This window comes from Vulpes lagopus, chromosome 6 (assembly GCF_018345385.1).
Source record: "Vulpes lagopus strain Blue_001 chromosome 6, ASM1834538v1, whole genome shotgun sequence".
NCBI classification, from domain to species: Eukaryota; Metazoa; Chordata; class Mammalia; order Carnivora; family Canidae; genus Vulpes; species Vulpes lagopus.
In genome coordinates, this window is record NC_054829.1 from 104,525,951 (window position 1) to 104,541,787 (window position 15,837).

The 15,837-nt window shown below is 38.3% G+C and overlaps 1 protein-coding gene across 4 annotated transcripts in view; it reads right to left on the reverse strand.

The window, feature by feature from the left end:
• LEF1 (lymphoid enhancer binding factor 1) overlaps positions 1-15,837 on the reverse strand; it is a 120,148-nt gene that overhangs the window by 27,002 nt on the left and 77,309 nt on the right. For 2 of the 4 annotated variants that reach the window (XM_041760233.1, XM_041760234.1), the window contains exons 4-6: positions 9,445-9,577; positions 3,246-3,336; positions 1,521-1,604 (exon numbers count right to left, since the gene is read on the reverse strand). In XM_041760233.1, coding sequence (XP_041616167.1) covers positions 1,521-1,604; positions 3,246-3,336; positions 9,445-9,577 — 308 coding nt within the window. The remainder of the gene's footprint in view (positions 1-1,520; positions 1,605-3,245; positions 3,337-9,444; positions 9,578-15,837) is intronic. The other 2 variants (XM_041760235.1, XM_041760236.1) reach the window with 1 other exon arrangement.

A 15,837-nucleotide genomic window follows, 5' to 3' on the forward strand; every position in this document is an offset into this window, starting at 1 on the left:
GGGAAGGATATAGTTCTGCTCCAGGTAAAAAAACTACACATCCTAAAGGCTTTTCTCCTGAGTACACTTGGTAGACCAGAAAAAAAATCTCAAGTATCCACCACCATACAACACAAAGGAGGGCTACTGCCATGTAAGAAAAATAACTTTCAATAAATGCTTTGGATACATTCGAATATGCTTTAGAAAATTTTGGTTTTCAAACAGTATTGTTTGATTATTTATTTTTAAGTAGGCTCCACACCCAATGAGGGGCTTGATTTCATGACCCGGAGATCCCGAGGTACGTGCTCTACTGACCGGGCCAACCAGGTGCCCTGCTTTTCAAACTGTTTGAAAGTTAACATTTAGCCAGAATAATATTCTCAGGTCTTTTATCACAGCCAGCACAATTAATTTCTTCATCTGGGAAGGAAAGAAGGAATTCTGCCTGGATTAGAAACAAATTTTTAGAAATTAAAGAGGCATGGGAAAAATATAAATATTTGAGTAAATGATAATGCTCTGTTGCATATACTGTTTGCAAAGATACATGATGCTGGTTACTTGCATGGGAGAACATCCTGTCACCAGACAGTTCTTACAATGTTACAAGATGTAAAAATATATTTTGGGGGAAGGATATTAATTTCATTCCCTCCCAACCAGCTAGATTTACAATTTGGTGAGCAAATAAAGGTTTTGTAAAAAGCTGAAATTCACCACAGAAACTGCAGATTTCATACCTACATAATAAAAAAGTGAAGATTCACAACCAGTTACTAGCCCCACAGTTTGACTTCCAGCACAATGATGCTAGTTCCCTCAAATAAGCCACATTGAACACACAGATGATGCACAACAAATGTGTGTGTACATCAAGCACAGGGCACAGACGCCATCCTTTCCAGAAGCAAAAGCATTACACAGAGCAGTGTGGCATGGCAGGTCTCACAGAGCTTCGCTTGAACTAGAACATGTCCACACAGGGCCTGATTCACACACTAGGACACACACCCCGCATGGCCTGCAGCCAATAAGCACCATCCTTTCTCTTCTGACAGCCTTGATTCAGGAAGGCTCTTGACTCTCTGGGCATTTTCAAACACTGTCACATTAAACTGATACAACTTTCCTCAAAGAAAGCAAATTAGAAAACTCAGACCAAACCAGTCTTTATCCGCCCCCTTAACCCACTCCCAGCATATTTTGACTCAAACAAACTCTTCTTAGAAATGTCTGTATTCGGGGCATTTCACATCCCGCAGTCAGGTGGCAGTGAATTCTTTTGGATGCACAATTTCCGGGGTGTTGCCTGAGTCTACCTGAGGGGTGTGGCTGGTGCTGGTGGGGTGCAGCGTTTGGCTCCTACCCAGGAATCTCTAGGACACCTAGTGTGGGAGCCAGGCACACTGCACAGACAGACGCATGGCTGAGTTATGCACCCTCCTTAGCCAACCAAGAGGCAAGCAGAGGCGCACAAAATGCAAGCGCAAGAAGAGCAACTTGTCCTGGGGTGCCCGGTTTCCACCTCTACCTACCTGGACATGGAAGTGTCGACTGACAGTGAGGATGGATAGGGTTGCCTGAATCCTCCCGTGATGGGATATACAGGCTGACCTTGCCTGAGGTCACAGAAGAAAGGAACCCATCAATGAAAAAACACGAGTTACCAACCAGCAATAGAGTTTGATGAGGCTCAGAGAAGAGGGAGGTATCCAAAAAGAACTGCGTGGGGGGTAATTACAGACCACAGCATTTCTTCAGTTAATCAACTGCTTCCCTTCTTACCCTCCACCCAATCAAAGCATCATTTACCTTGAAGAAAACCTCCCACCTTCAGCCTGAAAAGCAAACCAGTCCATGAATTACCATGAATTACCTTTTACCTTTTTCCTTTCTCCCAACCCCACTAATGCTCAAATGAACAAAAGAGGCATATAACACATGTTTAGTGAATGTAACAGAACTAGGAGAATGGTGAAATACTCCTCTCAGAATCTTTGAAAACTTCAGGGGAGAAAAGAAAGAGGGGAATAAAATTTCTATAAAAAATGAACAAATATTTTAAAAACATTGTACTCCCCACCCCTTCATATATCCATGCTACAGTCAAGAAATAGGAGATAAATCTATTGGACTTATTCCCTCTCTACTCTGAGAATTCCATCTCTCTCTGTTTTTCCCACATCTCACATTTCTCATTTATACAATCTTTATTTCCAGCTGCCACTCAGCACAGGATTATTGCCCCTAAGTAGTAAGTTCAGACAGAATAATTGATGTAGGTTTGAAAGTGTATGCATAATCAATTAAACAGTTGACTGGGAGATTTAGTGCTAAAGAGAGGAGAGGGAGAGAGAGAGACAGCTGGAATTTCCAAGACAGGATGACCCCTTCTTGCCGAAGAGGAGATAAGGTAAGGATGTCAAGGTAGGGAGACTGGGGCAGTGATAGGGGGTTTTGGGGATAGAGGGCCAGATAAAGAAAGGAGAGGGTTCATCTACTAAAGTTGAAGCAGTGTTTCCATGGAGTGAGCAGTGGGGGAGGGGAGGAGTGAAAAGGAATGGGAGTGCAATGGGGGGTAAGCTGTGTGTTAACAATAAGATGATAAAAATAGGCTACACTATGTAAAAGTCTTTCTTCCAAAAATATTATTTCTTTTCCTTTCCTTTCATAATTTAAAAAATTTTGAAAATAGCAGTAAGAATTTTTTTAGAAATAAACAAAATAGAGAGTGTTTGGATTCTGAAAAAAGGAAGCCCAAACATCAGTTTTTCACCTGTCTGAACTCAAACTGGTGCTTACTTTATTAACATTCAAAAGATGCTTTTGTTAATCTTGAATTTCTATTTGTCATTTCCTTCATTTGCTTATTTTATAAACAAAGACTAATATTCAATATGTCTAAGTTTGTTTCAAAAATAAGTTGCTCATAAAAAACTAGACAAGAAGAACCACACTGAACACTTTGTATAGGCATAGCAAATGCCCAAAGCCACAAATTGAACCCATAAAACTATAAGCTTCAAAGCAAATGCTACACAGTCATTTTCTACACATATTAGCAAAAGGATTCAATCCATTTCAAAGTCTGTATATTTTTTAAGCTTTCAAATTGAAATGAAATAAAGTTAGCACCTTGCTTGTTGATGTGAAAATTTTTTCAACTCCACAAGTGTTATCATTCATAAAGCTAACTTCCATGAATGGAAAGAAGAACATATGCTCAAATGTCTGATTGAAGGTTATAGGAAGGATCTTACCAGCCAAGAGGTGGGGTAATCTGTCCAACACCACCTGGAGACAGGGGATAAAAGGTAGGGATCTCAGGAGCTGGAGGATGTCTAGACATGCCTGTTCAAAAGAACAATGGAGAAGTAGAGTTTTCAGATTCACGGGACATCTGGCTATAAGAATAAAATAAAAGCCATTAATACTTAAGGTCTAGCATGAAACAATGTTTACTGGATGTATTTAACTGAAGTCAGTTTGTTAGCTTTTCTCAAGATTTCAAAATCTGAGAAAACAAGTCTTAAGATAGGACATCTTGAGAAACTCTTAAAAGAGTAAATACACTGCTAGTAAAACAGTGACCATAGTAAGATTTTTAAATTATGTAGTTTGCCCTCATTATTTCATTTTGGTTAAGAAAATGGTAGACAATTGTTTTTGTGTAGAATGGAAAAATAACAGCCTTCATAAGTAGATGGCCATGGTGCTCAAAGATTAGGTAAATTGCCACTTTCATATTTTCATTGGCTCCCTTATGGACACATAGATTTGGGAAATGTGATACCTCTGAGGATCAAAGATTAATTAGGAATCATCTTCAGCCCCATAATGGTCACACTTGATATGATTCATTTTGGTCTCTGCCACTTTAGCTCCAACTAAGCTCTTCATCAAGTTGAGTCCTCTGGGCTCCAAGGTCAAGCTGTCCTGGATTAGTTGTATTCCACAGAAAATGAAAATGCCACCAAATTGTTTCTTGAGCTACACTCCCTGGGGTACACTGCCCTATAACTGTAAAAACCACCTAAAGATTATACCTAATCCTAGTCCCACATGGCATCTCTTTGTTTATATTCTACCTTGGGTACAGAAAAGAAGGGGCACATGCATAAAAATGCAAAATATAAAAACATAGATTCAGTGTATTTGGGTGAAAGTGATTCTGATTAGAAAAAAACAAACAAACCATAAAACTTTCTTTATATAGCTAACCTGGCCTTTCCAGATTCAACACCCAGAAATGACCAGTATGTGGACTTAGGTGAACATATGAAAGATGCTTTTTAGTTATTTTGCTTTTTTACTGTTTAAAAATGAGTTTCATTTTGGGCCTTATATTTAAGGTCTTGAACCTATGGGAATGACTTAAGATGTGTTGCCTTCAAAGTTGGTGTTAATTTGACTCTGAGGTTAGGACAAACTATTACTCAACTCTTATAAGAAACAGGTAGGAGGAAGGTTTTTAATTCCTCAACAGAGAGCTTACATGAGATTATCTCACATTTTGCTGTTTTTAAAAGATTCTGTCAAATTCCCACCCCCTTGCCTTTTTGGCTAGAAATACCACTACTTTTGGGTTCACAGTGGATCCCAAATTTCATATTTGGGATTTTTTTCTTGGGTCTGGGGAGGTTTGGGTAGGAGGAGTAAATCTAAGAGAGCCTACGGTGATGATTCTTGACCTATCAGAATGACTGGGGAGTTTCTCCAACTTGCTGCCCTCCTACCTTTTAAATTCAGAAACCTTCCCAAACCTCAGGGTAAGCAGGGCGACTGTTCAGTTTAAAAAGAAAAACCAAACTAACTCAGAAGAGCTTTGGAAACTTCGCGGAAATGTGAGCTTGAAAAATCACGACTACAGGTCATAGACCAACAGAATTGTCTACTTTAATCCCTTTATTTTACAAAAGGGAAACCAAGGTGTGGAATGACTGCTCAGGCATCCTGGTTGGGTATACACAAAATACGTATTTTCCTGGGCTTTTATCACTGGGACACAGACAGGTAACCTGCTTGCAATCACATATCTATGCAAACGAGGCTAGAATCTTGCTCTCCACTCTTGTCCATGTTCCAAGTAAGCCTAGAATCCCACAGCAGTGATTCTGTGTAGGAGCAGGAGCAGGAGCAATGCAACTGAACACAATACAAACTAATTTGATTTGGTTTTACTGCTCAAAGGAGAAAGGAGGAAACTACCATTTATTTAGCACCTGCTACATGCTAGTTCATATGCTGGGTATTTAGTTTGATGGTTTCTATTAAATACATTTCTACTCACATTTCAAATATGCCCCTCTAATGTTTGTAGCTCAGAGAAATCCTTCTTTCTTGTTTGAATCTACTAAGTTTTATTTATTTTTTGAATCTACTAAGTTTTAATTTGTACTTTTAATGTGGCACTTAAGATGTTCTTCATTTTATTTTATAGTTAGTTTGTGCAAATGATTTCCTGCATGAGGCCATACACCACTTGGAAAAAAAAGAGACTATGTTTTACCAATCTAGGTATCAAACTCTGGTTGTCTCCAGAGAAGGTTCTCGATAAATACTTTTGAATGACTGGACAAATGAACAAGTGAATTAAAAGTGTTTAAGAAGACCCATTCTTCATTCTGGGTCAATATTACCAACAATCTTGCATGTCTTACAAGTACATGATGTGGCTTAGGTCATTACATGAGTAGAAAATGGTTTTCTGTGTTTTCTACATAGCCTATTGTTATGTTAAGATCCTAGAAGTGTATGCCTCCACCAACTGCTATGCTCCTGGAGACATGTTTCACATCATTTATTTAACGAGTATTCACTGAATACTCACTATGTACTAGAGGCTAGACACAGCATAGCCTTAACAATTCTTAAGCTTTTATAAGTAAGCTTGATAATAATTATGTATGAAATGATTCTGGAGTCAGATTTATATGGATCTATCAATTCTGCCACTTGCACAAGCTATATATCTCTGAGAAAGCTATGTAATTATTACTGTTCTTTTTTTTTTTTTTTAGATTTTATTTAAAATCTAAAGTGGCAGAGACCCAGGCAGAGGGAGAAGCAGGCTCCACGCAGGGAGTCTGATGTGGGACTCAATCCATGACCCCAGGATCATGCTCTGAGCGGAAGGCAGATGCTTAATCGCTGAGCCACCCAGGTGACCCATAGTTCTTTAAAATCAGTACAAAAATGGAGTAGGGGTTGTTGTGAGGAATACATGAATACATGTACTACAGAAAAGTGCTATCTATGTGAGTATTTGTGGTTATTTACAAGGATACAATGGGTAATACAAAGACATAAACAGATACATATATAAACGTAATATTTCCTAAAAGCTTTTTCTTTTTAATATTTTTAGCAGACATAATGAGAAGAAAATGACTGGTATTAGCTTCATTTCCCTTTCCTACACCTGCACACATTCCTCACACCAACATAATGACAGAAAGGTAAAAATGAAAAATGCTTACTCTGAAGTTAACCTAGTTATTTTCCTACAAAAAAGGATGAGTTTTGCTGACAAATGGTTTATATTGATTGTTTAGTTCTATGTATGGTTAGAGTGTGGACATGACACTTTTTTTTTTCTTTTTAAATAAAACTAACCAGCCTCCTAGGAACTTTGAAATTAGTAACTCTGGCCTCAGTACCACCACGTTCTAACTAGTTTAGCTACATGATATAACTAAACAGGCTGGCAGTATGAGAAAAAGAGATAAAAGCAAGAAACTGGGTCAGCTTTTTACTTATTTTTTGGTGATTAATATGACTAATGGAATCATATAAACCCCAAATCATGTATATTAGTTTCTCTCAAACCAAAGTTTATGTATCTCCAGAGATAAATGGTGACAAGGTATGGAAAGTCTTTGTTTACAAAAAAGTAATTAAGAATAGGACTTAAAAAAAAAAAAAAAAAAGAATAGGACTTTATATCCCTGGGTGGCGTAGCGGTTTGGCGCCTGCCTTTGGCCCAGGGCGCGATCCTGGAGACCCGGGATCGAATCCCACGTCGGGCTCCCGGTGCATGGAGCCTGCTTCTCCCTCTGCCTGTGTCTCTGCCTCTCTCTCTCTCTCTCTGTGTGACTATCATAAATAAATAAAAATAAAAAAAGAATAGGACTTTATATTAAAACAAACAGTGTATGGAGTAGAATGCAGAAATCACACAAATTTTTAGGTCAAAATAAGGACTTCAAAGAAAATGCAGTTTTCTGATCATGCCTTCTTGTTCTTTCTCTAGTTCTAGAGGGTTTGTTAAAAAAAATTTTTTTTTTGAGAAGCAATGATATAAACTACAATTAGTAAGACAAAACAAGGTGGGGCAGCAGAAGAGATGGAAACAAAACAGAAAATATAGGGGATCCCTGGGTGACTCAGTGGTTTAGCGCCTGCCTTTGGCCCAGGGCGCGATCCTGGAGTCCCAGGATCGAGTCCCACGTCGGGGTCCCGGCATGGAGCCTGCTTCTCCCTCCTCCTGTGTCTCTGCCTCTCTCTCTCTATGTCTATCATAAATAAATAAATAAATAAATAAATAAATAAATAAATAAATAAATCTTAAAAAAAAAAAGAAAAAATATAAATGTAATTGGTAGCTCGTCAAAAACTTGTCTTTTTAAAAAAGAACCATCCCAGAGTTCTTGAAAGAAAAAACTACTGAAACATCCTGTTGGGCAGCCCAGTGGCTCAGCGGTTTAGTACCACCTGCAGCCCAGGGCCTGATTCTGAAGACCCGGGATCAAGTCCCATGTTGAGCTCCCTAAATGGAGCCTTCTCCCTCTGCCTCTCTCTCTCTCTCTCTCTCGGTCTCATGAGTAAATAAATAAAATCGTAAAAAAAAAAGGAAACATCCTGTGTTATTTTTTAAAATAAGTTTGTTTCAAAGTGTTTAGAATAGGATCTAGAACAGAGTACACACTATGTAATTATTAAATAGTTTAAAAACAAGTAAAAAACACTCTTCAATTCTTTTTGCTAATAGCTTGTTTGAAGCTTTTATATCTATCTTTAACTGTCATCTATAGCTTTATGGTTCCCAGATATGTATCTCTAGTTCAGACACTGCTCTGGGACAGTGACCCATAAGTAACCTACCCCTTCTCTCCTTCCAGGTATCTATCTATAAGGCACTTGAAGTCACTAAGACCAAGGTCACACTCTTTTGATTTTCCCTCTTAAACTCCACCTTCTTCCTAAAATACCTTCTCTTAGTTCCCTTTCTCACCATTATCTTCTGACATATGTCTTGAATGTTTCTTATTCTTTGGAGGTCCTCAACAAAAGGGAAGTAGAGGAAAAACTGGAAATGAGGAATACAATAGAGGAAAATCTGGATACATCTGTATAGGGGATTCTCACCTTCCCTAAGTAAAGGTATATAGCTCCACTCAAGCCAAAGTCCAACAGTGACTAAGTACTCAAATAAGTTGTTTTAACAATGGATGGAAATGAAAGCATTACAGATTCAACCTACATGAGTTCATAGTAGTGGAAAAAACACCAGCCTCTGAACTCCACTCCTTTGCTAAATTCTGCTGTTCATTATAGGTCAAAGATACAGCTGGTCAAAAGAGTAAAATGCTGGTGATGGCAGATTTTATACACCTTTACATTCCCTGCTTTCACACAGTTCTGTAGTTTCTGTTATTTTGAACTTCTAAAGATCCTGTTAAGGTCCAAGTGTGCATGGGCATTGAAAGAGGAAAGGCCACCCTGTGAACAAGTGTGCTCTAAGCAGAATGGACCAGAAAGCTTGTAGAACCTCAGCTTTAAGTCCTACAACCAACCCACACCCACACCCACATCCATTAGGCTAGAGAAACTGGGCATTCTGATTTTTCAGACATATGCTATGTGTTCTTCTGTAAATGTAAAAGAATCAGAACTGGGCAATAATGCAGAGAATTAAAATAAGATTCATGTTACTTTAAGCAGAGAGGTTTTGTACTTTAATTATTATTATATCTAGGTTGCTGCTGGTAAATAACAAAAAGAGGATAAAATGTTAAGGACTGAAATGAAATCACAAAAGCTTTAAGAAGATAACACTTGATGTTATCTTTTGTCCTTTTTCTAACATTTTTCTAGCACTACCATCAACACTTAGTACATGCAATAAATGAATACTGTAGGAGGCACTGAGGCACTGAATTTTTAGTATATTTATACAACATACTGGTTTATACTGTGAATCCTAGATTTTCAAAGCGGTCATTTTGAAAATAACCCTTTGTTTTTCTTTTTCTTTTTTTAATCCTGAAAAACAAGAGAAGCAATAGCAAATTCTTGTGGGTTTACAAAAAACTGCTATCAAGTAAATTATTCTTCTCTCCTACAAATACATTTTGATCCACGAAGTGACATTTAGCAAAGACACTTGTAAAGGCATCAGACTGATAAGATATTGCTCCTTACTTATCAAGAAAGGCCTGGGAAGGCAGGGGCTCTCACCTTGTTTGGAGTTGACATCTGATGGGAGGTGTGAAGGGTGTGATCCTGGAGAAAAGTGCTCGTCGCTGTACGTGATGAGGGGGGTGAGAGGATGGACTGCATGTGATGGCTGCACCACGGGCACCTTATTTGACTGCAAAGTAACCACAAGATCAATGGTTAATAGGAATACCCAGCTCCTGTCTCCTCTCCAAAGAAAAAGTCACATAACAGCAGTAACTGGGCATCAGCATAACCCAAGAAACATCTCTAGACCTGGATAACTCAACTCATCTGCTGTACTCATTACATCTTCAGAATTTTTCCATGTTAAATACTATTCAAGTATATGAATATCCCATCAAGAGACTATCAGTTATTTAATCAGCACCTTTTGGAGATTTAGGTTGATTACTATTATTTCATATGACATGAATTTCTGTATGTATATATTTATACTTCCTTTTGAGGATTATCTCCTCAGGTTCAATTCAACCAGTAGCTACTGGAGCAAAAGTTACAAATGTTTTATAAGCTCTCTTTATTCATTACATATCTCTGGCAATAAAAAAGCACTTAACTGCTCAATGAACAAGTGAATAAATAAATATTACCAATCTGAAGGTCAACTTTTTAAACAACCCAATAAATAAAAATTTGCTTAGTTTACAGAATTTGTAATTCTATAATTGTACATCTTTAAAACCATGTTACAGCACTATTTTTCATGTCTTATAGCTTTGTCAATCAAACATGACCATCTGTTATTCTTTAGCACTATTCAGTTCATCTTTAGGTTCTCTAGTTTTCAGAAGTCTTAACTGATAAAAGGGAACTTCTAACCTTGAGTTTAACTGCATAACATGAAATATGGCTTTAAATTACTAACACTTTATATTTGACATTTTATATGTCTTATATTAATTTAAAAACAAATTTTATTATTGAATTTGGAAGTCTAAAATTATATAACAATAATTTTTAAAGGCTCAGGTTATTTTTTGGAATTTATCAATTTGGAAGCTGGACTCTATTTATTTGGTTAAAGATGATTTTTTTTTCTCCCCTCTACCTCCCCAAAGTGCTTATTAAACAAATCAAGTAATACAAGCAAGACCCAGGCAGTTTAACCTGATTAGGGAGACTGGTTTTTATAAACTCTACATTCCCTCGCCTCAAAAAGAAAGTAAATTCAACACAATTATATACATGAAAAATACATATTTGATTTTAACCTCATCTACTAATTACAGCAGTCCCAGGAAGATCTCTATTTACAAATGCTACAGTAATAAGTAACTTGTGAATTTAAGAGGAATAAAATACAATGAATTTTGAATATTCAGTAATTAACTAGTTCAGACATGTCTTCACCATAATTAGTTTGAATTAGTGAGATTTTTAATGCGCTAAAAACTAAAATGTATGTGAAATCTGTTTCTCCAGAAGTAAATATCTGTATTAAAAAAAAAAAAAAAACGAGTAGCTACCTGACAATTGCACCGTATAAACTGCTTAAAATGTAGGTCCATATCTCAGTAGTTGAGGCCCCTGTAACACACGTGTTGTGTGTGGTGATGGCACCTATGACTTACATGCTAATTTAAATTTGTTTTTTTTCCTTACAAATTAGATATAAAAAATATGTTGCTCCAATGCTCAGAAAAATTAGGAACAATTATCCTAGTAACACTTAATTCTCTTTATAGCTAGTAATACTAATTCTCTATAACCTATCATTACAACCTCTACCCAAAAAAACTTATTAAAAAAAAAAAGCGAAAAAAAATCACCCCATTTTAGACAATGATATAATTTCCATACTAGATTTTCCCTGTTTTATAAAATGATCAGCTCCTCTCTAATGCTAGAACTTGCACAGCTCATATAGCCCTGGGCATTTATTAAATAGAGTACCATTATCAAAGCCCCCCACCTTCTCTCTGTATACCTCAGTACAGACATCTATGCATATAAATGTGTAAAAGGTTAAAAAAAATGTTTCAATGCTTTTCAAGTGTTAATGATGCAGTTGCCAAATACACAGAATGAGCTTCTTAAATACAAAGAATTTAGAATGCTAGAGGAGGTGTGTGTGGGGGGTGCAGGGATAGGAGGATATTATTACAAACCCTCTTTAAAATGGAAACAAAAATCTCAACACCCAAATGCTAAAATGAATATATTTCAACTCTTCTAAACTGCTTTGAGTTTCATTTCAAAAGTCTCATAAGAAGCATAATTGCCAAGCAATCTACAAAGGTATTTTCTTAGAGTGCTTATAAAGAGTAAGCATTGCAGAAATCTCCTGGAAATATATATATTTTGCATGCCTTTCTTATTTCCAGAGCACCACCTTAAGGAACCTGCATTAGCAGGCAGCATCTTCTTAATGTCTGACCTATCCCTCCAGTCATATAGCTCAGAATCTGGTGCCATGAATTTTTGCTAAATTATGCTATCCTTGCTCTCCTCTTAATTTTACGGTTTTCAACACAGATTTGCTTTCCTGTGGGAAGGAGATAAGAAGCTGAGGATTTTAATTTAAGCTCTGGCCTTGTCTTATATTTTGCAAGATGGATAGTGAAAGCAGTACTAGTAGGTGTGTTAAAGCCAACAAGGATTATGTCCATTTTTGTGGCCAAATAATAAAAGCAATATGAAATCTCAATAATGTGTGTGAGCACAATTCTGAGGTTTCTATTTTGCCTCCTGCAGACCACCTTCACTATGTATATAAATATCCAACCCTATGCTACACGCACATCGCCATCACGGTCAAGTAACCTCAGCCCTAAATTGTGGGCTTCCTCTGATATCAGGAGTTATTGTCCTTTGATACTATATGCACACACAAGGCAAGAACCCAGGCAATGCTACTTTGTGTAATTTTTAAGACAGAAAATATAACCATTCTTAATTCTAGTCCTTTAATCTCCAAATAACAGTGTGGCATTTGTTGTGGTGGAGAGTAGGAGAGGGGAGGAACAACCAATTGATTACCTAGTCAAATTTGTCTACCATGAGTAAATTTATGTAGTTATATTACAATGCATGATTATACCTGTATATGAGGGCATATGTTTATTGGTCTTTATTAAGACCAATAACGTGCCAAGCACTCTTCTAGCACTGAAGGCCGGAGCAGACAAGGTCCCTAATCGCATGCAGCTTTCTTTGTAAGAGTTTGGGATGGGAGTATTTGAGACAAAGAATAAATATGCAGAAAACCAAACCAAACCAAAACAAAAAGATGGTATCAAGTACTATGAAAAAAAGGAACTGGGTGACAGGAGAAACAGTGTATATGTAATTATATGCCTTCATATTCCACTAAAGCTGTAAGAAACCACAAGTGCATTTAGTTTAAGGTTCTAATTTTCTAAGATAGGAAGCTGAGAAACGGAGGTCACCAGGAAACGAATAATCAAACCATGACCATGGTCAGCACTTCTAATAACACAACCTTGCTCACTACACAACTCCAATGATAATAGGGTCACTGGGAATAAAATGGGAATGGAAATCCCTGGAGTCACTCAGTATAGTGCAATCAAGTAGTAGAGAAATATCTTTTTGGCTTCTACTCTGTGTTGACGGACTACTGTCTACCTAGTACCTCACTTACAGAACCCAAGTCTCTTGACTCCCACTCTTCTGCTTCTCCCAACTACACATCTCTCTGTAAGGGAGAGAGGAAGGTGAAAATCATATTGATTCTTTTTTTCAATCATACATACAGTCAAGAACATTCACAGGTGCAGTCACTGATAGACAGGTACATTCATAGGTAAAGTCTCAGCTTCCAGTGGAAAATCACCAGGTAGCCCCAATGTGTGTTCTTTGTTTCATTATCCCAGGGTAATAGCACCCATGATTATTCCACCCCTATGAGATACCTGGCAGCCTTAAGACATCCCAAATCCTCTGCTGCTGCTCAGATAGGTTCAGAAACTTACCTAAGTTCACATGGCAATAAGTGGCCAAGCCAGGCCACAGACCCTGATCCTCCAAGTACATATTCTTTCATCTCACACAGGCAAGCAAAGGAAAAGTATGAAAGATGGAGAGAGCAGGTACTCAAAAAGGGATAGAAAAATATGAGGGGTAAGATTCTAGAAGATGACCCTCTCACCTACACTCAGCACCCACACATGCCTATTCAGTAGGAAGCCTGCAATCTTTTCCCAAGCTTGAAAAATCATCAGGCCACCCTACCCACATAGCCCATAATAATTATAGCAACTAACACTTACCAAGCGCTTAGTGTGTGCTAAGCATTTTATAGTATCTTTGAGGCAGGTGAGGACACTTTTACAGATGAGGAAACTGAGGCATGGAGAAGTCAGGTAACTTTTCCAAAGGCACAAAGCTAGTAAGCGGCAAAACTAAGGTTCAAATGCAGAAACTCTGTCTCTGGAGACCACAATTGTTACCAGCATACCACGCAGGCTCCCTGAAGAGCCAAGTTCATAACATCTTAGACAGTGAGTTTACCATCTGGGCCTGACACTAGGTGACATCGATGAAATGACTGTGTGGTCTCTGTCCCAGGCACAGGAATCACATCAGACAAAGAGGCACCTCAGTAGAAGGGGTTAGAGCTGCAAAGACTCAACTGGCGGCTTTCTCTCCAGGACTGGGAAACATTCCAAGGAAGCTAGCTTGGCTGCCGTCCAGGCTGGTCCCTGCAGGTAAGGACCTCTTTGGTATCACAGCCAATAAAACCCACACCTCCTGTGGACACGAAGTGGGTGCCACTTAGGGATCCTGAGAGCCACCCCCAAAGCAATGTTCCCAGAAATGACCCACTCACTGCTGGCAGTAACTCAAACTGTCATGAATGTTGTCAGCCTCCAAGGATGTGGTTCTGGGAAGGACTAAAAAATGGTTCAGTGCCCTCCTAGCTAAGGCCATGGGCCTACTGGTAAGTGCAGTAACTGGGGGAGAAACCTGCTGGTCTAGTAGCTAGTCCCCACCCTGCACATCTTGAGATTTCAACTAAACCCACAATGCAGGATCTAGCTGTGCATAAAGGCCTTGAGTTCCATTTCAACTGGCTGTGCATTTTATCAATAATCCTCCTGGTAATAACCAAATTCAGGGAATATTAACACTCCACCAATTTACTGAGATGAAGAATTTCATCTGGCCTCAATTTTTTATGGTGCCATTTTACTTTTTATTAAACTCTTAGGAAATCTGGTACTCATGAAATAGAAGCCATGTAATTTTATATTGTGTCTTCTCCTCCTCTTCTGAGAATTTGAGCTTCTTAAGCTTTCCCACAAAGAGGAGATTTAATTTACTCTGAAAAGATACAATGATTCTTGTACCAACTAGACCTTAAAAGTAATATTTTGTACTGGAAATCTTCTAAGATCCACCAAAGCTAAATACCTGATTCTAGTCTGATGTGGCCTTCAAATCTAAGACCACGACTAGTTGTGATGTAGTTTTCTAAGATAGTAATTAGAGCCTAGGCTCTGAAGACTTCCTGAGCAGGAACTGATAAATTCTAAGGTTTGCAGACACTCTGCAAACACGCTGAGCCTAAGTCTGGAGGCAAAGGGATGGTCTCTATCGGACACCCAGAATGTTTTCCTATGAGCGGAAGGAATATGTCATAGGGAAAGGAATTAATATGGATTAGACAGCCAGTAAGTGCTAGTCATTATGGCCATGCCTTTATATTCTCTGGCACTCATCCACATACGTGGGCAGTATCACCTCTATATTTATAGATGAGAAGGCAGAGTTCTTTCGGACACAGAGCTAAGTAATAATTAGCTGAGAAAGGACTTGTACTGGCATTTAGTTTGACACCCAAGTCCCTGCTCTTCCTGCTCCACATGCTCATTCCTCATCTCCTCTCTCCACCTCTATTCCAAACTGCTCTGCCAGGTGACAGTGGCCTGCCATGGGCCCCACTGCAGCGAGCATTTGGATAGCAACCACTGCCGACTTGGACCAGCAGGTCTGCACCCACTGTTTTCCCAGTTCTCTTTACAGTGGTGATTTCCAGACATTATACCACATGATTCTGAAATCACCCTAACTTGTTATAATTTATGTTTTATCAAAAAGAAAAGCTTCAGAGAGGGTAAGTAATCTGTACAAGGTCACACAGGATGTTAAGTAGTAGAGACAGGACTGGAACCCAAGGTGGTGACTCTCAAGTCCACAGCTCATATCCCAAGTACCCAAAAGTGGACAGTCTTGCCATCCTCTGGTTTCCACGTGGAAGAGATATGTACTAATTTAGTTTAATTTTCAAGTACATGGGCAGTGGAGGCACAGAGTTCTGATCCCAAACATTCATATCCACTTAATTGCTACGCTTAAGTAATACACTTATTTAGAATCTCAGTTTCCTCATATGTAAAATGGGTGGAATAATATCTCATAGAATTA